Below are 25562 nucleotides of genomic sequence, written 5' to 3' on the forward strand. Positions count from 1 at the left end.
GCTCCGGTGGCGCAGCAGCGGCAGGAGGCCCCCATTAGCTAAAATGGTGCTTCAGGTTAAGAACAGTTTCAGGTTAAGTCTATATATACACACACACACACACACGTATATATAGACATATACACACACACACACACACACAGATAGATAGATAGATATAGATATAGATATAGATATAGATATAGATATAGATATAGATATAGATATAGATATAGATATAGATATAGATATATAGATATATATAGATATGGGGACGCGGGTGGCGCTGTGGGTAAAAGCCTCAACTCCTAGGGCTTCCCGATCGAAAGGTTGGCAGTTCGAATCCCCGCGGCGGGGTGCGCTCCCGTTGCTTGGTCCCAGCGCCTGCCAACCTAGCAGTTCGAAAGCACCCCCGGGTGCAAGTAGATAAATAGGGACCGCTTACTAGCGGGAAGGTAAACGGCGTTTCCGTGTGCGGCTCTGGCTCGCCAGAGCAGCGATGTCACGCTGGCCACATGACCCGGAAGTGTCTCCGGACAGCGCTGGCCCCCGGCCTCTTGAGTGAGATGGGCGCACAACCCTAGAGTCTGTCAAGACTGGCCAGTACGGGCAGGGGTACCTTTACCTTATTTTAAGGGTGACACAGACAATACATAACGTAAGAATATTCTTCACAACTGAGAGCAGGGCAGTGGGGTGCGTTATGTGAAGACAAGCGACAACAATTAACATTATTTACCGGTCCTGTTCACGCTGCACAGAAAAAGCATTTTGGTTCCTGAAATTCATTCTGATTGTGCAGATAAAATATAATAATTCTGCAGGATGTGTTGCTGGTGTGTGAAAACAGTCCAGCTCCAAGGATCCCCCTGATAGTGGAGATATCAGGCGCTATCCTGGGACCCGGGCATATTCACTCGGTCCCAAGTGGCCGGGTGCCGGGTGCGAAACACACTTGGCAAATTTCGAACCCAGCCTCGGAGGAAAGGCGGGGTGGTCAATGTGGCAACAAACAAACCTCTCTAACCCTCTTCTGGGACCTGGAAGCAGCAATCAAGAGGACCAAGGACGTCTGGGGAGTTATGCGCCCCAGATAACCCCGGGACCAGAGCGCCATCATCAGGGCTCAGGTTGCGAAACTTTAGCCAAGCACCTTCCAGGAAACCTGACCTAAATGCATGAATAAGGAAAGAGTTTCCTAGTCGGTCCTGACGCGCCGAGGCTTAAACATCCTGACACCCTGAACTTTGCGAGCAAATACTCCATTTCCAAAGAGCTGGGTAGGATCAAGAGATCTGGCAAACTCCCGGTAGGGCAACTCAGCGCTCACCCAAGAACCGCAGGCTAAGGAAGGCTGCCAGAAGCTTTTGTTCCTCAGGGCCTCGCCCAACTACGCCCAAACCCTGCCCACCGCTCCAAAGTCAAGCTGGATTACAGAACCGGAAATGGACGAGAGGAAAATCCTGCAGGTTTCGCAACGCTCGGTTTCCAAAAAACAAGACCCCCAATCAGGGGCGTACGAAGTGGGGGGCGGAGGGAGCGGGGCGACCCAGGTGCCACCTCGGGGTGTGTGTGTGTGACAGGGTGGCCCCTGCCTCCCCCCAGCTGTAGAGCGGCCGAGGGCGCGCGGCGTCCGTATGGGCTGCCATTCTCGCACGGCGACCGTACGGGATGCTGCACATGCGCACTCTGTACAGGATGCGCACTCCGTATGGGATGTGCACTCTGTATGGGATGCCGCACATGCACAGTCCATACAGGATGCCGCACATGTGCACTCCGTACGGCCACCGCACATGCGCACTCTGTACGGGATGCGCACTGCGTATGGGATGCTGCACATGCGCACTCTGTACAGGATGTGTGCTCCGTACGGGATGCCACACATGCGCACTCTGTACAGGTTGCACACTCCATACGGGATGCCGCACATTCGCCCTCTGTACAGGATGTGCGCTCCGTACGGGATGCCACACAGCAGGCAACATTTGGGAAACTGAGGGGAGGGTTCCTGGATCAGAGGCAACAATTTCTCCATAAAAACATGAGCTTTTCCATCCATCTCTCTCTTTAAAAAAAGCTAAACAGCCAAGGACTCTATTTCTGGTATTTAAGACGCCGCACTCCGACATCAGAAGCGATTCCATGGCAAAACACATCCACACATTCCCCGCTAAAAAAACTCATCTTTCTCCTTGACTTGCCAACTGAAGATTCATTACCAGCCTTGAAAACACCAAGTCTGCAGATTTCTGGGTATTATTTTTTATATAAAAAACCTACCCTCTTCATTTACATTTTAGAACATCTTTATCCTCAGCCAGCCAAGGAGCTCGGCGTGGTGTGAAATGCTTTCTATTCCCATTTTCTCCTCACAACAAACCTGTGAGGAAGGACGAGCGAAGAGAAGAGCGACTCGTCCAACGTCCCCCCCCAGAAAACTTCAGAGATTTGAACCTGGGTTTCCTTGGTCCAAACCCAAAACCCTAACCTGCTCTAACCACTACACATGCTGACCTTGCCTCCACACACCTATGCAAGCAAATCCCCTCCTTTCCACTCTAAAAAAAAGGATGCAGTCCCCCCCAAGTTTCTCTGAGCCTCTCAACCAGGAGGGCGAGTGATTGTTATTTCATTTTTATCCTGCAAGGAGCTCAGACTGGTCTTCCACTTTAACCCTCACAAGCTAGGAGGGGCAACCTAATGAACTCATAGGAAGATAGCTATGTTTTCCCTTCACTATCAGAGGTAGTAAACCTCTGAATACAGTGGTACCTCTGGTTAAGAACTTCGTTCGTTCTGGAGGTCCGCTCTTAACCTGAAACTGTTCTTAACCTGAGGTACCACTTTAGTTAGGTACCGCTGCCACTGCAGCGCGATTTCTGCTCTCATCCTGAGGTAAAGTTCTTAACTCGAGGTACTATTTCTGGGTTAGCGGAGTCTCTGTAACCTGAAGCGTCTGTAACCTGAGGTTTGTTGTTGTTGTTTAGTCGTTTAGTCGTGTCCGACTCTTCGTGACCCCCTGGACCAGAGCACGCCAGGCACCTCTGTCCTCCACTACTTCCCGCAGTTTGGTCAAACTCAAGCTGGTAACCTCGAAAACACTATCCAGCCATCTCGTCCTCTGTCGTCCCCTTCTCCTTGTGCCCTCCATCTTTCCCAGCATCAGTGTCTTTTCCAGGGAGTCTTCTCTTCTCATGAGGTGGCCAAAGTACTGGAGCCTCAGCTTCACGATCTGTCCTTCCAGTGAGCACTCAGGGCTGATTTCCTTAAGAATGGATGCGTTTGATCTTCTTGCAGTCCATGGGACTCTCAAGAGTCTTCTCCAGCACCATAATTCAAAAGCATCAATTCTTCGGCGATCAGCCTGAGGTACCACTGTACTATTTACTGGGAATAACAAATGAGGAGGGCGCTGTTCTGCCTGCACACTGTCTGGCCAGAGTGGTGCATGCTCTGGTTATCTCCCGCTTAGACTACTGCCATGCGCTCTACGTGGGGCTACCTTTGAAGGTGACCCGGAAACTACAACTAATCCAGAAGGCGGCAGCTAGACTGGTGACTGGGAGCAGCCACCGAGACCATATAACACTGGTCCTGAAAGACCTACATTGGCTCCCAGTACGTTTCTGAGCACAATTCAAAGTGTTGGTGCTGATCTTGAAAGCCCTAAATGGCCTCGGCTCAGTATACCTGAAGGAGCGTCTCCACCCCCATCATTCAGCCTGGACACTGAGGTCCAGCTCTGAGGGCCTTCTGGAGAAACGGCCAAAGTTAGTACCATGTGTATGCTATGAATCTGCAGAAGTGTAAGAACGGCAGCATATGCAGCACCAAAACCCACCTCCTGAGAAGCTCAGCTGCATTTCTAAGCCAAAGGGCTGCAAGGTTGGGATTAGAAGGTGTGGGGTTCGTGGTATGCAAAATGTGAGAAACCCAAGAGGCTGGGCATGTGACATTTCTAATAGTGTGGCTGCAGATGCTCCCTTCTTAATGCACATGTGAAGAATCCAGCCCCCATATGTGCATCTTAATAAATAATAATAATAATAGTCTCAAAGCTCTAAATGGCCTCGGCCCTGTATACTTGAAGGAGCATCTCCACCCCCATTGTTCTGCCCGGACACTGAGGTCCAGCTCCGAGGACCTTCTGGCGGTTCCTTCCCTGCGAGAAGTGAGGTTACAGGGAACCAGGTAGAGGGCCTTCTCGGTGGTGGCGCCCTCCCTGTGGAACGCCCTCCCAGCAGATGTGAAGGAAATGAACTATCGGCTTTAGAAGACACCTGAAGGCAGCCCTGTTTAGGGAAGTTTTTTTAAAATGTTTGACATGTTTTTATATGTGCTGGAAGCTGCCCAGAGATGGGTGAGATAGAAATAATTCAAGCATAAGAGAAACTCCTGTGGTTTCCAGCAGGGTTAGAAATTAGCCAGGCGCCAGGCGTGTTTCGCTACTAGCATGGGTGCAACTGTGACTACATGGAGATTTCTGGGCGCCAGGTTGCCGACCGCAGTTTAAAAACCTCCGCCTTAGTCCATAGTTAATTCCATTTCTGCCTCCACTATGTGTATTGATCCTTTTTGCATACTGGGACGAGCAAATTGTTGTAAGAGCAAGCGTCAGCCAAGCATTGTTGTTGAAATCGTAGAATTGTAGTGTTGAAAGAGATCCCTAGAGTTATACAGACCACCTTCTTCTTCTTCGGCGATCCTTTGTAGCTGAGTAAGATTGTCTTCCATAAACACAGTTTAAACAATGAGTCCGTAAGTGACTGTGGAGGCCAATTCTGGACCCACACGTCCTTCCACAGTGGGGACATTGGTTTCTGGGCGGGAGTTGATCCCGGTGTGGATTTGCCAAGCGTGCCTTCCTCTTAGCACATTTCTCCCTTGCGTCCTGAGTTTGAGCATCTTCAAAGCCCATGACACCTTTGGTAAAGGCTGTTCTCCAACTGGAGCGCTCACAGTCAAGTGTTTCCCAGTTGTCAGTGTTTAAACTACATTTTTTTAAAGATTTGCCTTGAGACAGTCTTTAAACCTCTTTTGTTGACCACCAGCATTACGCTTTCCATTTTTAAGTTGGGAATAGAGCAGTTGCTTTGGAAGACGATCATCAGGCATCCGCACAACATGACCAGTCCAACGAAGTTGATGTTGAAGAACCCCCAGGCAAATAGATTTTCCGTTGTGGTGACCACAACCTAGATACAAGGTGCCATTTGGTACCTGAGTTTCTAACACTGGTTTCCAACAAGTAGCATTCAAAAGCATCACTGCCTCTAAACATAACAGGCAGAGCATAGCCATTGGAACTGGTAGCCATCAAAAGCTCTGTCCATGAATTTTTTAGCTCTGAAATTCCCCACTCCTCTTGCGAACAGACTCTTACCCACATAACATTAAATTTGGCCTCAGATCATATCACAACACCACGCCAAACACACACACCCCAACACAGAGTCCACCATATGCCTGCATTCTGCTTTTGCTCACAGACACCTGTCGATCTGGGCGCCGGTCCAAAGAGAAGCGTTGAAACGATAAAAGGATGAGGAACAAAGCTGTATCGCTTCCAGCTCCCTTTACCAGAACTGGAAACACGGAGAGCCGCCTTAGGACAGATCAAAGCGTTTAGCCATCTCAACCATCGCTCTCTACTGACCATGCCTAGATTTTGCTCCATCATTTCAGCCAAGCCTTTGGCTCATTAGCCTTTGGCTCATTAGCATATTGTACTCCTTTTAAGGAGGCGCTGTGGGTTAAACCACAGAGCCTAGGGCTTGCCGATCAGAAGGACAGGGGTTTGAATCCCCACGAAGGGGTGAGCTCCCATTGCTCGGTCCCTGCTCCTGCCAACCTAGCAGTTCGAAAGCACATCAAAGTGCAAGTAGATAAATAGGTACCGCTCTGGCGGGAAGGTAAACGGCATTTCCGTGCGCTGCTCTGGTTTTGCCAGCAGCGGCTTAGTCATGCTGGCTGCATGACCCGGAAAAAACTGTATGCAGACAAACACTGACTCCCTCGGCCTAAAGAGATGAGATGAGCGCCACAACCCCAGAGTCGTCCGCAACTGGACTTAACTGTCAGGGGTCTCTTTACCTTTACCCCTTTTAAATGCATTTGTGGAAGGCAGTGTTCGGGTTCTTGGCTTCCTGCTCTTGTTTTTATAGTATATTTTGTGCTTTCATGTTGCATTTTTTATGCTGTTAACCACCCAGAGATCTGTAGCTGCAGGGGAGCATAGACCTTTAACAAATAAATAATAATAAATCATCCCTGACTGTTGGGTGTGGCGGGAGTTGCAGTGCAACATCTGGAAAGAACTAGGCTGTGGAGGAAGGAGGGTCTAGGCTCTGGCTGGCAGCAGCTCTCCAAGCTGAGATTCCTGCAGTTGGACTCAATGACCCTCAGGTGTCCCTTCCAACTCTTAAGATTCCAACGTTCTTGGGCTGGATATATGTGAATTCTCACAGAATTATCTCACGACACTAGAACCTGTGAAGATCCACGGAAGCCGGAGGCTGGAAGACTCAGAGCAGTCAAAAGAAAGTACTTCTTTGTGCAGTTAAACTGTGGAACTCACCTGTGCAGGAAGCAGTGGTGGCGACCAACCTAGGTTAACCTGTTTAGTTGTGTCCGACACTTCGTGATCCCCTGGACCAGAGCACGCCAGGCACTCCTGTCTTCCGCTGCCTCCCTCAGTTTGGTCAAACTCATGCAGGTAGCTTCGAGAACACTGTCCCACCATCTCGTCCTCTGTTGTCCCCTTCTCCTTGTGCCCTCCATCATTCCCAACATCAAGGTCTTTTCCAGGGAGTCTTCTCTTCTCATGAGGTGGCCAAAGTCTTGGAGCCTCAGCTTCAGGATCTGTCCTTCCAGTGAGCACTCAGGGCTGATTTCCTTCAGAATGGAGAGCTTTGATCTTCTTGCAGTCCATGGGACTCTCAAGAGTCTCTTCCAGCACCATAATTCAAAAGCATCAATTCTCCGGCGATCAGCCTTCTTTATGGTCCAGCTCTCACCTCCATACATCACTACTGGGAAAACCAGAGCTTAAACTATACGGACCTTTGTTGGCAAGGTGATGTCTCTGCTTTTAAAGATGCTGGTTAACCTAGGAGTAGACAAATTCACAGAGGACTCTTGCACTTGGCTGCTACTTGTGGGTTTCCCAGGCCTCTGGCAAACAAGAAGGGCCACTGGCCTGATCCAGCAACCTCTTCTCATGTTCTGAATGGAAACAGGAGCAGAAATCTCCAGTGTTCCCTGATTTATCCCATATCCAGAACGGGTATCAGTCCAGCAAATGCAACCCAGTGTTGCTGCTTTCAGCTCACAAACAAAACACAACAATGCTCAAAGGGGCTTGTGGATTATCCAGCAACTTCTGAAGAACCACAAATTTCCCATCCCTGATCTGGCAGGTGTTTTTACTTTCAACGCCTTCTGCATTTTCCTGCTTCTCTGGCGGCAAAGGCTATGGTGCACAAGTCGCAGGAGCTTGCAATTTTCTCCTCCTGCTGCCTGTATCAGGTATATTTGCAATTTTTGTTATACAGAAGGTATAAAGGCGTTTGCAAGCTTTGAGGCTGCAGTCCGTGTGTTGACTTATCCGGGAGCAAACTCTGCTAAACAGAGTGGAACGTGCTTCTGCAAAACCAGGCGATGGATTGCTCTGCAAATGGCACATACATTTTAAATAGCACAGCTTTATATGTCAAGTTATAAATGACATCTTATGCTGGCAAACCAGTAACATAAGCTTAGGTTTGACAAGAAAACAAGTACTGGATACCATTTCAATCCTCTTCCTCCTGTTTCAGTCCCCCCCCCCCCCGGAGTTGTAGGGGGAAAGCGAGGGGACTTCCACATCTTCGAAATTCCCGAAGAATGGGGTTGCAGTCAACCCTGCTCACCTACTGATGAGAGCTGCCCCATCACGGAAGGACTCTAGGAGGTTGCAGTGGTTAGAGTGTCAGACTAGGACCTGGGAGATCAGGGTTCAAATCCCCACTCAGTCCTTAAGTTCCCTGGGTGAGCCTGGAGTCAGTGAAAGCCCCTTAACCTACCTCACAGGGTCGTTGTAGAGATGAATTAAGGAAAGGGGTGAACCATGTGTCCTTGGAGGAATAGGTAAAGGTAAAGGGACCCCTGACCAATAGGTCCAGTCGTGACCGACTCTGGGGTTGCGGCGCTCATCTCGCTTTATTGGCCGAGGGAGCCGGCGTACAGCTTCCGGGTCATGTGGCCAGCAGGACTAAGCCGCTTCTGGCGAACCAGAGCAGCACATGGAGACACCGTTTACCTTCCCGCCGGAGCGGTACCTATTTATCTACTTGCACTTTGAGGTGCTTTCAAACTGCTAGGTGGGCAGGAGCAGGGACCGAGCAACGGGAGCTCAACCCATCATGGGGATTTGAAGCGCGGACCTTCTGATCGGCAAGTCCTAGGCTCTGTGGTTTAACCCACAACGCCACTCACGTCCCTCCTTGTAGGAATATAAACACCCTGGGTGGCTTCCAACAAAGTATTAAAATACAGGGGTCTGTTAAACATTAAACGCTTCCCTAAACAGGGCTGCCTTCAGATGCCTTCTAAAAGTCTGGTAGTTGTTTTTCTCTTTGACATCTGCTGGGAGGGCGTTCCACAGGGCAGGTGCCACCACCGAGAAGGCCCTCGGCCTGGTTGCCTGTAACTTGGCTTCTCGCAGGGAGGGAACCGCCAGAAGGCCCTCAGAGCTGGACCTCAGTGTCCAGGCAAGGAGGGAGGGGGTTGAAAATGTCCTCTGCGCCCCGAGAGGCCGGTGCTCTGGTGCAACGCACCACTAAGACCAATGGGAAAGATGGCTCTGATCAGAGCAATGGATTCTAGGCTCAAAAAACTCAAAACACCAGCCAACTTGCAGATCACATCCGCAGGGGTAATCTTTACTGACAGGCAGCCTAGCATGTTTATGATCAGAGATTGTTAATTATTCTTTACGAAGGAACGAGCGATCGACTGCCGCCCGGAGAAGAAGGAACGGGGCTACTGCGGGGGCCCCATCCTCAGTGAGAATGAGGAAACGAGAAAGCAGCTCGTGCTTTTCGGGCCCGCATCACCCAAAATATGAGCACATGCAGTTCAGGTGGCAATTGCAAGCATCCGGGGTCTGGGAGATGCATAATGGAGCACAGCTTCTAGGAACGGGGGTGAAGCAATAAATATGGCACCAGCCTGGTCCTTAACTGCAGGGTTAGAAACTCAGATATACAATGGTACTTCTGGTTATGTACTTAATTCGTTCCCGAGGTCCGTTCTTAACCTGAAACGGTTCTTAACCTGAGGTACCACTTTAGCTAATGGGGCCTCCCGCTGCCGCCGGAGCACGATTTCTGTTCTCATCCTGAAGCAAAGTTCTTAACCCAAGGTACTATTTCTGGGTTAGCAGAGTCTGTAAGCTGAAGCGTATGCAACCCGAGGTATCACTGTATAAACTGTGGGATGGAATCCACTGGGAGCAGTCAAGTAAAGCATTCCTTGTTTTCCTAGAGTGGACATGCAAGGGAATGTTTGCTCCAGCCAGTTGAAACTTCTTGTTCCTCCTGGCTGGAGCATCCTTCCTTTTGCATGCGATAGAAGGGCGTGACCTTACCTGTCCAGGTAACAAAAGCAGAAGTCACCCAGCTTTTCTTTTTGACTTCCTTCTTCCTTTGACCAGCTTCTAGCTAGGACTGCTCTGCTAGCTCTCAGCTAGCAGAAGCACTGGGATTATTCCCCCATACAGGGTAGATCCACACGTACATACTTGTAACTAAGTCTGCCTTCAGGAATCCAACCGTGAACTGATGTGAGTAAACTTCTTTTATTGACTTTGATTAAGATTGTGGCGCCTTTATTCTTTTAAGAGGGATTCAAGGGAACTTACCAGAAACGTACAATTCAGTCCGAGACAGACTAAATAGTGTAACAGTGAGAGGCTCACACGAGCCTGCAACCAGCTATCCACTGTGCATGTAAAAGGGGGAATGCAACTCTGATAAGCAAAGGAACTTGCTAGCACAAGTTAGGAAGGATATTAATAAATATCCTGAACATTTTCACATAAGCTAGGTGCCAAATGGCTCCTTAAACCAGTCGCCAAAATGTCTGGTTGCCATTTTGGGGTAAGACAGCTCTAAAGTGTTATTTTTCAAACGAAATACTGACGGTGATGGATTGTCAATTAAACATCTGCCTGGTTCAGAGGAAAGCTTTGAGCTAGGTTTGAGAACTTAAAGAAGAAAAGTTACTTGATCCAGGGACAGTTCACATCTATATTGGCCTATACCAACCTCTTTTTCTTAATGGTGACACAGACCATTCATAACATAAAGTAAAGGTAAAAGGGACCCCTGACCATTAGGTCCAGTCGTGACTGACTCTGGGGTTGCGGCGCTCATCTCACTTTATTCACTGACGGAGCCGGCGTACAGCTTCCGGGTCATGTAGCCAGCATGACTAAGCCGCTTCTGGCGAACCAGAGCAGCGCACGGAAACACCGTTTACCTTCCCGCCGGAGCGGTACCTATTTATCTACTTGCACTTTGATGTGCTTTTGAACTGCTAGGTTGGCAGGAGCTGGGATCGAGCAACGGGAGCTCACCCCGTCGTGGGGATTCGAACCGCCTACCTTCTGATCGGCAAGCCCTAGACTCTGTGGTTTAACCCACAGCGCCACCCGCGTCCCATTCATAACATAGGGATATTCAATTTCTGGAAACTGCAGAAGGGATTGCTCTCGTGGACTTTTGCCTGGTTTCAATTCAATTTTAAACCAGTCCGTTCCTATGCTGCTCTCAATATCATTTTTATGCCGGCCGGCGGGGTTTCTCTGATTTCCAAGTGATCGTTTTATTGACGCCGTTTGTGTATTTTATTGATTTTCGCCAATCTCCAAGAGGACTTTGGTCGATGGATTGTCCAGAAATGGAATAAATTGATCTTCTAGAACCATGTTCCTCCTAAGACAGCCCTCAGGCCAGCCAACCTGTCAAATTCCTCCAGATCTCTTGCTCCCATTATCCTTCTTCCCATGGAAGTCCAATGACGCCTCGTCACACTAATTTTCCTCACACAAAGAATTAACTGAAGATACTTGATAGATAAGCTAGGTAGCAAATGGCTCCTTAAACCACGGTTACAGTCACCAAAACAGAATGTCTAGTTGTCATTTTGGGGCAAGACTAAAGCCTAATTTTCCAAATACAGTGGTAGCTTGGTTCTCAAACTTAATCCGTTCCAGGTGTCCGTTCCAAAACCAAAGTGTTCCAAAGCCAAAGCTCACTTTCCCATAGAAAGTAATGCAAAACGGATTAATCCATTCCAGACTTTTAAAAACAACCCCAAAGCAGCAATTTAACATGGATTTTACTATCTAACGAGACCATTGATCCATAAAATGAAAGCAATAATCAATGTACTGTACTATAAAATAAATAAGACAGTACTGCAGATGATAAAAATTAAAATTAACTTTTTTTCTTACCTGCACTGATGATGGTCATTGTTTGGATGGGGGGCTTTGATCCATTTCCGCAGTCACGCAATCAATCAATCGTAAAACGAAAAACAAGCCACAGTCAGAAAAATGAAAAAGCCACACAAACAAAAACATAAAAAATAGCAAAAACAAAAGCGCCAAATTTAATCCGTTCTGGAAGTCCGTTTGACTTCCGAAACGTTTGAAAACCAAGGCGCAGCTTCTGATTGGTGTAGGCATCGCGGAAACAATAGCCGACAGCCGCATCAGACGTTCGGCTTCTGAAAAACGTTCGGAAACTGGAACACTTACTTCCGGGTTTTCGGCATTTGAGAACCAAGGCGTTTGCGAACCAAGGTAGCACTATAATGGACTGACTGCGCTTGATTCTAAGTTGATCGTCTGGCTACTTCAGCTGACAACCTTGAGCTTGGTTAAGAGCTTTGAGAAGAAAAGTCACTTGAGGCAGGGACAGTTCACCTATATATTGGCTGATTCCGACCTCTTTATTCCTAACGGTGACTGCTCCTGCTCAGGCTGGGCGGAAAAAGCAATTTGGTTCCCGAAATTCATTCTGATGGCGCAGATAAAATAGAACGGATTGAATTCTACAGGATGTGTTGCTAGTGTGTGAAAACGGCCCCGATCCAAGGATCCCCAGGCACGCAGCTCCAGATGGTGGAGACGTCAGGCACCATCCAGATGTCCAGGCATCCTCAATTGATCGCAAGTGTCTGAGAAAAAAGGTAAAGGGACCCCTGACCATTAGGTCCAGTCGTGACCGACTCTGGAGTTGTGGCGCTCATCTCACTTTATTGGCCAAGCGAACCGGCGTACAGCTTCCAGGTCATGTGGCCAGCATGACTAAGCCGCTTCTGGCGAACCAGAGCAGCGCATGGAAACGCCGTTTACCTTCCTGCCGGAGCGGTACCTATTTCTCTACTTGCACTTTGACGTGCTTTCGAACTGCTAGGTTGGTAGGAGCTGGGACTGAGCAATGGGAGCTCACCCCGTCATGGGGATTCGAACCGCCAACCTTCTGATCGGCAAGCCCTAGGCTCTGTGGTTTAACCCACAGCGCCACCCGCGTCCCTTTGTCTGATAGCCAGGTGCAAAATGCGCCTGGCGAATTTTGAACACGAACAGGCTGCGTGCATTTCTCTGCCATGCTTGGACTGGGGCCAATTAAATAAATTGAGGTTAAGAGCCAAGGGGAAGCAAGATTTTTAGAAGCTCCCGGCGAGCGTAACGATCATCACTTTCCTGAGACCGCTGCAGGCCTTCTGGAAATGGCTCTCGCCGTCGCTTTGAGTTTCACGCGGAGCAGTTTATAGTCAAGGCGGTTATCAGGAATGAACCTGCGTCCGTCGTGTGGTTCAGAGAAGCAGCTCAACTCAGGCTTTAGCTCAGGCAACCAGGCATTTGACAGCAGCAAGTCAAGGTGAAAAACCCGATGATATGAAGGACTCCCAGACAACTAGGGCGCTGCAAAAATATTTTCCATTTCCTCCAAAGAGTCACTCGCAAAATGCAACGCCCTTTAGAAGTCAAATTTGCACACTTGGGAGCTAACCCGGAAGACAGGAATCAGGCTGAGATTGGGGACTCATGCAACATGTTGGCGACTAATATACACACATCAATTACCAAAATGATTATACATTCTTTATCCAACTTCTGATAAAAATGCAAAACCTTATGCAAAGCCACAGAGACTTGTGAACTACCCAACCTAAGCTGAACTTATAATGTCTGATTTCAATGGATTTTGCAAGTGCTTAACTCAGACTTTTGTTTTCTTTATCTTTTTAGGTAAGTTCATGGAGATACCAACCAAAGGTAAGTTTGGTGTCGTTCACAATACTGAGAGATGCTAGTAAAGTTGTAAAGGGACCCCTAGCCATTAGGTCCAGTCGTGACCGACTCTGGGGTTGCTGCGCTCATCTCGCTTTATTGCCCGAGGGAGCCGGCGTACAGCTTCCGGGTCATGTGGCCAGCATGACTAAGCTGCTTCTGGCGAACCAGAGCAGCACACGGAAACGCAGTTTACCTTCCCGCCGGAGCGATACCTATTTATCTACTTGCACTTTGACTACTTGCTTTTGAACCGCTAGGTTGGCAGGAGCAGGGACCGAGCAACGGGAGCTCACCCCGTCGCGGGGATTCGAACCGCCGACCTCCTGATCAGCAAGCCCTAGGCTCTGTGGTTTAGTCCACAGCGCCACCCGCGTCCCACAAAAGAGGTAGAGAAACCAAATAATCTGTCAATAGACATGCAGAGAGAGAGAGAGAGAGAGAGAGAGAGAGAGAGAGAGTTGGCTTTGATGCGTCTAGCTCAGACTCGCAGATTCATTTCGCTCAATGTTGCCTACACTGATTGGCAGAAACTTTCCCGCAATTTCCGGCAGCAGGTCTTCCTATCGCTTCCTGAAAACACCAGCCAGAGTCTGAGTCCTGTGAGAAAAGCAGGTGCTCTACCTCTGAGCAACTCCATGGAAGGAGTCCTTCGCCCATAGCTGTCAACTTACAGATTTGAAAATAAGGGACCAGCAGCCTCGAAAATACGGGATCAGCAGCCAAAATAAGGGATTTTCAGAACACAGGTATGTTCAACTTCTGAGCCCCTCCGAGCCAAAGGCAGAAAGCCCAGCCAGCAGCCAAACAAAGCCTCAAGCAGTGGTTCCCACAGTGCAGCAACCCAGCAAAGGGGATGCAGCAAGGAAAACCACCGTCACCTCTCCGCTGGGAAGCGCTGAGCAAAGGCGAGTCCCCAGGCAAGGCGGTTGATTTGATCGGCACAAGGCATGCAAGCTCCACCCCCCAGTCGTTCTTAGACTCCTTATTGGGTGAGCAACGCAGCCAAGCAACACAGCTGGAGCCTCACTCCTCCCTGGCCAGCAGGGAGGGAGGGAGAGGAGCTGCTTCCTTTGAAACCCGGGAAATTTAAGGGACATCATCAGTAAGGGACAGCAGCGGGACACGGCGCTGGGAAAAGGGAGTTTCCCGCCAAATAAGGGACGGTTGACAGCTATGAGCCAGAGTCCGAGTCCTTCTGTGGGAAAAGCGATGCTCTACCTCTGAGCTACTACACGCGTCTCCATGGAAGGGCTCCTTCTCCCAGTGCACCCTGCGGAACTCCCTGCCACAAGATGCGGTGACGGCCGATGACTTGGATGAGCTTAGAAGTAGGGATGAGACAAACCCCCGTGGCTTTAAAAGGATACCAGACAAATTCAACTGAGAGCAGGCACAGCAAAACAGACCAGTAAATGAACCCCGCATCTTAACCTTCATATAAAAAGTCAATTTGTTAATTTACGACCCGGAGCAGAAAACGAAACGAAAAGACCAGAGCGACCCAATTCTTTATCTCTATTTAAACCTTTTTTTTTTTTTTTTTACCTCTTCTGCCATTGCTCTTCTGATCGGCGCAACGGAGGCACCACCACCCTGAGTATTCTTTTTAAATATATATATTTATTTTTGCAGATGCTTATTCCAAGCAAATCAGATCTTGTTTATTTTCCTCAATTGGCTTTATTAGTATTCTGCAAGCTACATTGGCTTCCTCTTCAACACAACAACAACAGAGAGAGGAATTCCCCTTCGCCCGGGCAGTTTTCGCTTTTTTTCTTCTTTTTGCAGAATGAAAACAAAGATCTTGTTGTAGGGGACACAATTTGCCTAACGGAGGGACGGTAGCCAAAAAAAAAAGGGGAGGTAGAGAAGAGGGGAAGAAATATCTGGGAAACTGTTCTGTTGGTTTGGCCCTGAAACGAGAGTCTGCAGAGAAGGCCGGGAAATATTTTGTCTCCTGTATTCAGCGATCCGAGACCCGATCCCTCAAGTAACCTCAGACAAGCAGCCCAGAGCCCAGACAGACAATCTCCTTCCCTGAAGTGGCAACTCTCGAACTCGCAACGGCAGCTGCCCTGACCTCCCTGCTCCCGGTTCTGATCTCCGGAGAGGGAAGTGATTTTGGGGAGGGCAAAACAGCCAGAACTGTCAATGTGACAGAGAGGAAAGCAGCCCTTTCATAAACTTTTTGTGTTGCACAGTGTGCTGTAGTGGCTAGAGCCGGCTTTCTCAAACTCGGCCCTCCCCCCAATTGTTTATTTTATTTTATTTTATTTTATTTTTATTGATATTGCAAGAAAAAACGAAAAAACACAAATACCATATTACACACAGGAATAACCATAGACACATAATTTTCTTAACATATAAGGAAACTCAGAAGGGAGGGACTAGGAAGTCAATTAAGAGGTTTAAAAAGGTGGGATATTTAAAGAATTAAGTCTGTTTTTATTCTTTATTTGTTTATTGTTCCTTTTTCTTTCTTCTATAATGTTGTAATTTTCCTTTTTTCCTGTTTTCGTGTGTTATTTTGCTCTGTGGTTTTTGTTATAATTGTGGAAAATTTAATTTTTTTAAAAAAAGAAAAAACAACATAATTTTCTTAAACAATAAAACATAAATTGGTCTTAACACTAAAGACCCAACCTCCTGTCTATTCCATATTACTTATTGCCAGTTATTTAATGCCAATACACACTTTTATCATAATTAAACTTTTTTCTTAATATATCTGTTAAATATAACTGTTTTGGGACTACAATTCCCATCATCCCTGACCGCTGGTCCTGCTGGCTAGGGACAATGGGAGTCGTAGTCCAACGGCATCCAGGGTCCCATGGCTGCGTTAAGAGTGTCAGACTAGGACCTACGAGAGACCATTGTTTGAATCCCCGGCTCTCTGCCACGAAACTCACTGGGTGTGTGGCCTTGAGCAAAGTGCTGCCTCTCAAACCAGCCTACCTTACAGGGTCGTTGTGCGGCAAAAACAGAGACAGAAACTGTAGGCGTCGCCTCAAATTCTTTGAAGGAATGTGGGGCCCAAGCGTAATAAATAATATCTGCGATTTCTGCATTGCAAGCCGGGTTGGTCTAGATCAGTGTTTCCCAACCGGTGTTCCGCGGCACACTAGTGTGCCGCGAGACGTTGCCTGGTGTGCCGTGGGAGGGAGGCGGGCGAGTCGGGCGGCGAGAGGCGGGGCGGCGGCAGCAAGGAGAGGCCGCCCAGTGCGGGGCTCTCGCCGTCTGCCTGCCTGGCTGCCTGCGTGGCGCTGACGTCACGGGGCTGTAACGTGCCCCACATAGGCACACGCGGGGCGGCGAGCTCCCTCCCTCCCACATCCCATCGCCGCTCGCTTCGGCCGGCCTACTGGGCTGTCGCAGGCGGAAGGCCTGCGCATGCGCAAGGTTTTCACGCCTTCGGGATTCCCTTCACGCCTTCCTCCTCCCGGGTCCTTGAGAGCGCGGGAAGCGGCAGCGCGAGACCGGCGTTGAGCCTGGTAGGTATTGCGCTTGCCAAGGCAGTCATTTGGGAAATGAAAACTTGCAAAGCAAGCAACCAGTTCAATCTGAAGTACGTGTATGCTTAATATCCTGTATCTGAAACCTGTTCTGCCCCCTCCCCCACACTTGGTGCCATTTTCATCCACACATGCAGCAGAGTAAGTTGACCCAGAATAGTACCAATTCAGATGGCAGATGGGAGAATGACAGTGCTGAATGCTTTCCCATGTAGAACAGTCCCTGCAAATAAAAACCTAGCATATTTGGAAGAGGGATGCTAGCCTAACCATTGCCTTCTATGCTGTTACTATTTTTTTATTTTTTTTTACATAAGTAAAAGTTTATATATAGTCAATATAGGCACAGAGTTAATTTTTTAAACATTTTCTAATGGTGGTGTGCCTCGAGATTTTTTTCATGAAACAAGTGTGCCTTTGCCCAAAAAAGGTTGGGAAACACTGGTCTAGATGAGCCTTGGGGTGCCCTAGAATTCTAGAATTCCGACGGCTATCCAGACTGAAGGCAGCAGGTGCATTTTTTGAAACGCGCTGGGATCCCGGTTTCAGCATTGCAAGAACGGTGAGCCGTAAGTGAGAGAACATCCTTTAAACCTCACTTTGTATGCGACAACGGCGGCAAGAGTCTAAATAGCACAGGGATGGAAGAACGAGGAAATCCCGACTAAAGAACTATGGCAAGAAAAACGGATGGACTATGCAGAATTGGCAAAATTGACACATAAACTACGGGACAACTGTGACTTTAAAGATGAATGGGAACCTTTTACAAAGTACAGTGATACCTCGGGTTAAGTACTTAATTCGTTCCGGAGGTCCGTTCTTCACCTGAAACTGTTCTTAACCTGAAGCACCACTTTAGCTAATGGGGCCTCCTGCTGCTGCCGCGCTGCCGGAGCACGATTTCTGTCCTCATCCTGAAGCAAAGTTCTTAACCCGAGGTACTATTTCTGGGTTAGCGGAGTCTGTAACCTGAAGCGTATGTAACCCGAGGTACCACTGTACTTAAAGAAGCAACAAAATGAACTGGACTCCTTGGCAGGTTTTGAATAAAGACTCGCAAACTTTTTTATTGACAATAGTCAGTTAGGTAAATTAAGGATCCATACAATTTTGTAACATGCAGAGAATAACATTTGTTGATAAACCAGAGAGAGGAGCTGAGGGAAGTCTGGAGGGGGGGGGTTATTTTATGGGGAGGGGGGAAATAGGGGGGATTAAGGTTGATATGTTTGTTGATAAAATGTCTTGTTGAAATTCCTAATAAAAAATATTTTAAAAATAAATAAATAAACCTCACAACACTTTTTTGAGGGTTTGAAAAGGCTCGGCACACGTCGCTTGGTTTGTGTCTCTGCTGCTACCCAGGAAGGCAAGATCGGGGCTATTCTCCACAATGCAGGACGAAAGGCAGAGGGGGGTACCCGGATTTGAACCCGCGACCTTCTGAACGCAATACGTGCCCCCGTACAAGGGAGCTGCCCTAGATCTGTGTCTTGAGACTGGAAATTCCCCAGCTCATCCCTCCACTAGTCCAACGAGGGTCTTGGCAAATCCAGCCCTAATTCAGGTCATTGTTGCCTGAGGAGGTTGGAAAACAAAGGATCTCTTTCGGCAAACAAGGCTAAAAATAAAAGTCCACGCTGCTTTTTGGTCTCGTTATTTATTTATTCAACACCCACGGTTCTCCCCCCCTCCCCATCTAATCTCCACAACAGCTCTGCGAGGTAGGTTCATAGCTGTCAACTTTCCCCTTTTCTTGAGAGGAATCCTATTCGGAATAAGGGAATTCCCCTTTAAAAAAGGGAAAACGTTGACAGCTATGGGTAGGTTCGGCTGAGAGGCGGTGAGTGGCGCCCACGGTCACATCTAGTGAGCTCCATGGGCCGAGTGAGATTCGAACTCGGGTCTTCCAAGTCTGACGCTCGCTATGCTGCCTCCGCCGGACATTCCACAAGTATTTAACCCGAAATAACTAAAGGGGGGAAATTAAGGCACACTTAATGTGATTTAAGCATTCTGTTATGTAGAGGTGTCACCTGGAATACTGTATTTGGAAACATTTAAAAGACAACAGCAGATCCTTCCTTTTCTTAGAATCACAGAATTTGAGTTCAAAGGGACACCGAGGGTCATCTAGTCCAACGCCCTGCAATGCAGGAATCTTTTGCCCAACGCAGGATTCAAACCCACCACCCTGAGATGCAGAGTCTCAGACTCTTATCACCTGTACTGAAAACTGTTGAGGAATAAATTCCAACAACCCAAATCACTGCCTGCGATCTCCCGATTCACACACTCGGAGGGGACAATGACCTGTGAAAACATTAATCACGATTTTGAAACTGTCAAGTTTCCTAATTACTGGGTTGCGTTCAATGTTCGCCCTACTCAAAATAAACTCGTTTATTTTGTGAATGGACACGGAAAACCTGGGCCCATCCATTTCCAAGGGGTCTACCCTAAGTAAAGCTTGGTTTGATACAATTCCCTGTGTGGTACCCAGCGAAAAAGTTACATTCACTCAAGGAAACTCCCCTTTCTCTCATCTCCTTTCCATGTGAACCCCTAAATCTATTCTAGGGTTCACCCAGCCCTTCAGAGTAGATTTTGGAAGGGGTGTATAAGGAGTAGCTAGGTGGGGGAGAAAGTTAATAATAATGATAATGATGATGATGATGATAATGTATTATTTATACCCCGCCCATCTGGATAGGTTTCCCCAGCCACTCTGGGCAGCTTCCAACAAAACACTAAAATACAATAACCTATTAAACATTAAAAGCTTCCCTAAACAGGGCTGCCTTCAGAAGTCTTCTAAAAGTTTGGTAGTTATTTTTCTCTTTGACATCTGGTGGGAGGGCATTCCACAGGGCGGGTGCCACCACCGAGAAGGCCCTCTGCCTGGTTCCCTGTAACTTGGCTTCTCGCAGTGAGGGAACCGCCAGAAGGCCCTCGGAGCTGGACCTCAGTGTCCGGGCTGAACGATGCGGGTGGAGACGCTCCTTCAGGTATAAAGGACTGAGGCCGTTTAGGGCTTTAAAGGTCAGCACCAACACTGACCTTAAACACTGATGGTCCTTAAATGGGTTGATGGTTCAAAACATCTCAGGGCACCAGGTTGGCAAAACCTGCAGTAAATCATCAACCCCTGCAGGGAAAGGTCGCAACGTGGAGTGTTTCACATTCCTGGTCCCCGCCAGCCACTCCCTTTCCTAAGGCACTCCATTCCATTGCCCTCTCTCCAGTTTCCCAGCCCTGCCAATTCCCCCTCTTCATTCCATGGTCACTGAGAACGTGCAGGCTGCATACGCACCCTATATTAAAAGCACACAGCTTCCTGAAAATAATGCTGAGAAATGTAGTTTGTCAAGGGTGCCGGGAGTTGTAGCACTGCGCGTGGTAAACTACAGCTCCCGGGCTTTTCCGAGGGAAGCCAAGTGCATTAAATGTGCTGTAAACATATAGCGAATCCAGACAAGACAGAAGTACTGTTTTGGGGGACAGGAGGCGGGCAGGTGTGGAGGACTCCCTGGTCCTGAATGGGGTGACTATTGCCCCTGAAGGACCAGGTGCGCAGCCTGGGAGTCATTCTAGACTCACAGCTGTCCATGGAGGCACAGGTCAATTCTGTGTCCAGGGCAGCTGTTTACCAGCTCCATCTGGTACGCAGGATGAGACCCTACCTGCCTGCAGACTGTCTCTCCAGAGTGGTGCATGCTCTAGTTATCTCCCGCTTGGACTACTGCAATGCGCTCTACGTGGGGCTACCTTTGAAGGTGACCCGGAAAATACAACTAATCCAGAATGTGGCAGCCAGACTGGGAGCGGCTGCCGAGACCACATAACACCGGTCTTGAAAGACCTACACTGGCTCCCAGCACGTTTCCGAGCACAATTCAAAGTGTTGGTGCTGACCTTTAAAGCCCTAAACGGCCTCGGCCCAGTAGACCTGAAGGAGCGTCTCCACCCCCGTCATTCTGCCCGGACATTGAGGTCCAGCGCCGAGGGCCTTCTGGCGGTTCCCTCACCACGAGAAGCCAAGTTACAGGCAACCAGGCAGAGGGCCTTCTCGGTGGTGGCACCTGCCCTGTGGAACGCCCTCCCACCAGATGTCAAACTACCAAACTTTTAGAAGACATCTGGAGGCAGCCCTGTTTAGGGAAGCTTTCAATGTTTAATAGGTTATTGTATTTTAGCGTTCTGTTGGAAGCCACCCAGAGTGGCTGGGGAAACCCAGCCAGATGGGCAGGGTATAAATAATTTTATTAATTTATTATTATTATTATTATTATTATTATTATTATTATTATTATTATTATTAGTGTTGGAAGCCGCCCAGAGTGGCTGGGGAAACTCAGCCAGATGGGTGGAGTATAAATAAGTTGTTGTTCTTATTATTATTATTATTGAGCAGAGTCGGCAAGAGCAGGATATGCTTTTCCAATTAAATAATAATTTCTTAATTTGCGACCTGCACAAATTAACGTGCAAGGGACCCCTCCCTGGCCCTCGGGAGGAGAGATGCTTTGCAGGCTGACACACACAAGAAGCAGGATTTCCGAGGGAGGTCATGCCTTTGCTCGGAGCCGCCTCCCATGCAAACTTCTCCAGGCTATTGTGTCTTTAATTTATTTATTTAAGAGCAGAAACAAACAAAAAACCCAGCCCAAGGATCCGGACAAAACACACACACACACACACACACACACACACACACACGTGTGTGTCTCTGGAGTGGGCACATGCAAACATTCGTGAGGCGGCCACCCCCCCCCTTTTTTTTAAATGGAGAAAAGGAAAAGGAGATAAAGAACAAAAGCCCGTCCAAAAAAAGCAGCCAAAAACCACACACACACACACACACACACACACACACACACACACACACACACACACAGCAAAGGGACCCAGGAAGTAGACTAGCTATTCGACTCTCCCACGCCGCTATTCCCTAAGGGCCTGCTTCAGGTTTGGGGTTTTTTTTTGGGGGGGGTGTTAATTGGGAAGGAGGGAAATGGGGGGGAGAAACTCACAAAAAACGAACCTTTGCTTCTCCTTGCCCTTGCAAAAGGAACAATGGTTTTTGCACAGAGTGAATCGCCGAGATTCCGTCCCCAAGGAAAGTGTGGGGGGGGTGACCTGACGGCCATCCAATCCAAACCAAACCACTACCCCCCCCCCCGCGCATCGCACACTTGCTCCGCGGTTCCCCAAATCCACCACACACAGGTCACAATAGAAAGCGCACCTTCCTGCTCTCCGACTGGAACCCGCAGGGGGTTGCAAAAATTTGCAATTCTATTTTGCATCAGACGGCGAAGGGGATGGATAGGCAAAGGAGAGCCCGGCGCCTGGTGTTTTCTCTCCCCCACCCCCAGCAAATGCTCCCCTTTAGGGATTTTTTTTTCTGGCAGCTACAGATACCCACCCCCCACCCCAAAATAGGAACCCACAGCCCAAGAAGAGGGAAGCAAAGGAATTAAGATTTCTTTGGTGCTTTAAAGACATTGCGCCGGGAGAATTGGCGAGGAGGAATAGAAAGCGCAGGGATTTCAGGTAATTGTGGGAGAGTTGGGGGAGCACCCCATGAAACGCATTGGAGATGGATGGGATTATATTATCTGCAAACTAAAGGTCCACCCAGAGTTTCCCACTGGAAAAAAAATCGCCTCTTCCAGGCATGATGTCCCAGGTGAAAGAAAGAAACTGGGGGGTTAACAGGTGCAAAGGGGGATGGATTGGGTCCAAAGTCACTCACACCAGGAAGTTTTTTTTTGGGGGGTGAATCAGCAGGGGGTCAGAAAATGGACACTGTCCCCTCCAATAAACTTAAGGCAGAAAGTTTGTACCTTCTCAAGAGTAGGCCTACTGAAGTTAAAGGGACACGATGACTAACTTCGTAGGGCTTAAGAGGAGTCATGGATCCTGAACCGCAACACCAAAGGGAACTTTCCAAGGAGCATATAATATTTTGGGGGGGGATGGACAGGTGGAACAAAAAAAGGGGTGACAGGTGGAACAAGGTAAGGAACATTATGGACTGCAGGTAACCCAAGTAGAGTGCAGGAGACTTGGAGCGAGACTTGGAAGTGGTACAGGAGGTGCCGGGTTCAAATTCTGAGCATCTCCAAGCCAGAGGATTGGTGGTGGTGGTTTTTTTTAAAACCGCAGGTAACAGGTGTTGTGGTCTGACTTCAGTGTTTTGAAAAGGGGGGGGGGGTAGAGAAAGAGAAAGATGTTCGCTCCAAGGAAGGCATGGTGTTGGGAGCTTGCCAAGACAAAAGTAGAAATTGGAGCCGATTTGTGGGGTGCCGCAGGTGCCCCCCAAAAGGTGCGAAGGAGAAGCAGAGGTCGGTGGGGAGCAAACTGATGGAGTGGGGGCGTGGGGAGGAAGGATTCTCTTCTCGAACCGATAACAAAAGGAAAGAGCAGGTAAATCGAGGGTGAAAGAGAGTTCTCGATTCACCTGGATTCTCCTTTGGAGCGGACAGGTGCGAGGGAGCAAACAACTTAAGAGCAAGCAGGTAACCTCTCCCTTCCCCCCACCCCACCCCCCGGGTATTTTCCAAAAGAAGGAGGCAACCGGTACCCCCCAGAGATGGGAAGGAAATAAACAATAGGGGTGCAACACACGGACCCCAAATAAACGCAAAACAAGGAACAAAAGGATTAAATTCGGAGGAGAGGCAAGGTTTTAACAAGCAACAGACGTGGGGGGGGGGTGTCAGGTACCCCCAAAACCAGAGGTCCTTTTTATTCCCGGGGAGACGGCGCAGGTGTTTCCAAAGGCGAAGGAAACAGACCCCCCCAAAAAATAGGGGCGCAGCCTCACCCCCCCCCCCAAAAAAAAATAGGGGCGCAAGCGCGCGCGCAAAGGGGAAGCGCCTACCTTGGCAAAATAGAGCATCCACAGCTCGTAGAGGCGCTCCTTGGAAGCCATGGCGCGGGGCGGTTGCGCCTCCCCGTCCCTCCGTTCCCGGCTCACGCGGCGGCCAGATCCATGGCGCGGTGGCGGCGCCTTTTCCCCCGGGCGAGCGCAAGGACAACTTTACGCGCGGCGCCGCTTTTCACTCCAAGCGGCGCGCAAAGCTCCCCCGGGCGCCGCGATCGGCTCCCTCCGCCATGCTGGTGGCGACGGCCGGTGCCAGCCCTCCGGCTCCGGCTCCTCCTCCTCTCCCAGCACCTGATTCGCGGCCCGGCCCCGGCCCCGAGGGAGGAGAGACGCCGTCGCCTCGCCGACAACGCCGCCGCCGCCGCCGCTGCTCCTCCAGGTGTGCGCCACGGCGCGCAGCCTCGCCTGGGGGCGCACGGATTCCTCGCCTTTGGGGTGGGGTGGGGGCCCCGATTCGGCGAGGCGCTTTACTTCAGAGTAGTCCCGTGGCCGCCAGCTGCGGAAGCGGGGAAATGCCTCCCCGTTCTGGGCCTGATCCTGAGCTTCACGCAGGGAGAACTGCCTCGCTTTACTCGCGGAGTCCCCGCGGCCTGCGGCGTTGCTTGCGGTTAGGGCTCAAATGCCCGTTTCCCCCCGCCCGGTCTTCTTTTACGGCGAGTTCAAAGGAGGGGCTTTACTCCCGAGTAGGTTCAAGGATTGTTGCTATTTATTAAATTAGCCTCTCGAGCTCCTGGGATCGCAGCCCCAACGGCCGCCGCTTTCTTTTCCTTTTCTTTCCAGCCGCTCAAGGCTTTGCCTTCTGCCGGACAGGTCTTACTCGGGAGTAAGGCCCGCTGAGCTGCATGGAACTTACTCCCGGGTAAGTGCGTCTTGGCTTTTTTTAAAATGCTGGCTTTTATTTATTGAATTGAATTTCTACACCGCCCTTCATCCGAGGGTCACAAGGCGGTTTACAGTAGAAAAACACAAGAAACACGTAACTTTCTTACGGGAGGGGTTTCTCACGTTAGTGGCGATGCGGGTCTAGACTTGGAAACGAAACCTCTACGCGCACAAGTTTAATGGGACTCCTCCCTCCCGTTGAGAAAGTATGCAAGTTGCGACCCCTCTTCGCGCGCTGACTCGGGGCCGGATCCTTCCTTAAACAGGAGTAAACGCGTTGCAGTGATAACAAGACTGTCCGGGAATCTTTAGCTGAGATTTCTGCATTGCAGGGGGTTAGACTAGATGACCCCGGGTAGTCCCAACTATGACTTGACCCTCTCTAGGGGTGCAGTATAGTTGGAAAATAGCCCAATTGCAGTTACAGCCAAGTCAGACCACAACTGGTATGTGTGTGTAGTCAGAATCACTCCAGTGTGCCCTTGTAATACTGGGAACATACAAAAATACCAGCTTTTTCCTTCTTTTTTAAAGTAATTTTTATCAGTTTTCCATTTAATAATATACAATCATATCACTGTTATCCACTTTACCTCTCTGGCTCTTTGGAGTCCATCCACTTCCTTCCTTCCCTCCCGCCTCATGGCTTTCAAAATCATCCTTTATATCATTTCATTTTATATACTTTTCCCAATTCTAGATTCACTCATTACAAAAAGGCATTAAAATTTGGGTTAAAATAAAAAGGGAGAGAGCTTCTCGTTACGAGTTTTCAGGCAACCCTGCTAGTGATGTTAATCGCTTGCAGTAATCTTTCAAATATTGTATAAATTTACTCCGGTCCTTTTAGAATACTTGATCACGCTGGTTTCAGATTTTTCCCGTCAGCTTCGCCAGTTCCGCAAAATCCATCATTTTCATCTGCCACTCCTCT

The 25562-nt window shown here is 49.0% G+C and overlaps 1 protein-coding gene across 1 annotated transcript in view; it reads right to left on the reverse strand.

Annotated features, from left to right (window-relative positions):
- NBEAL2 (neurobeachin like 2) overlaps positions 1–24023 on the reverse strand; it is a 199812-nt gene extending 175789 nt beyond the window's left edge. The window contains exon 1 of the mRNA XM_077936672.1: positions 23744–24023. Within this exon, the coding sequence (XP_077792798.1) occupies positions 23744–23794 (51 nt within the window). The 5' untranslated portion in view covers positions 23795–24023. The remainder of the gene's footprint in view (positions 1–23743) is intronic.
- Positions 24024–25562: the final 1539 nt, after the last annotated feature.

The sequence above is a fragment of the Podarcis muralis genome, chromosome 12 (genome assembly GCF_964188315.1).
Source record: "Podarcis muralis chromosome 12, rPodMur119.hap1.1, whole genome shotgun sequence".
NCBI lineage: Eukaryota > Metazoa > Chordata > Lepidosauria > Squamata > Lacertidae > Podarcis > Podarcis muralis.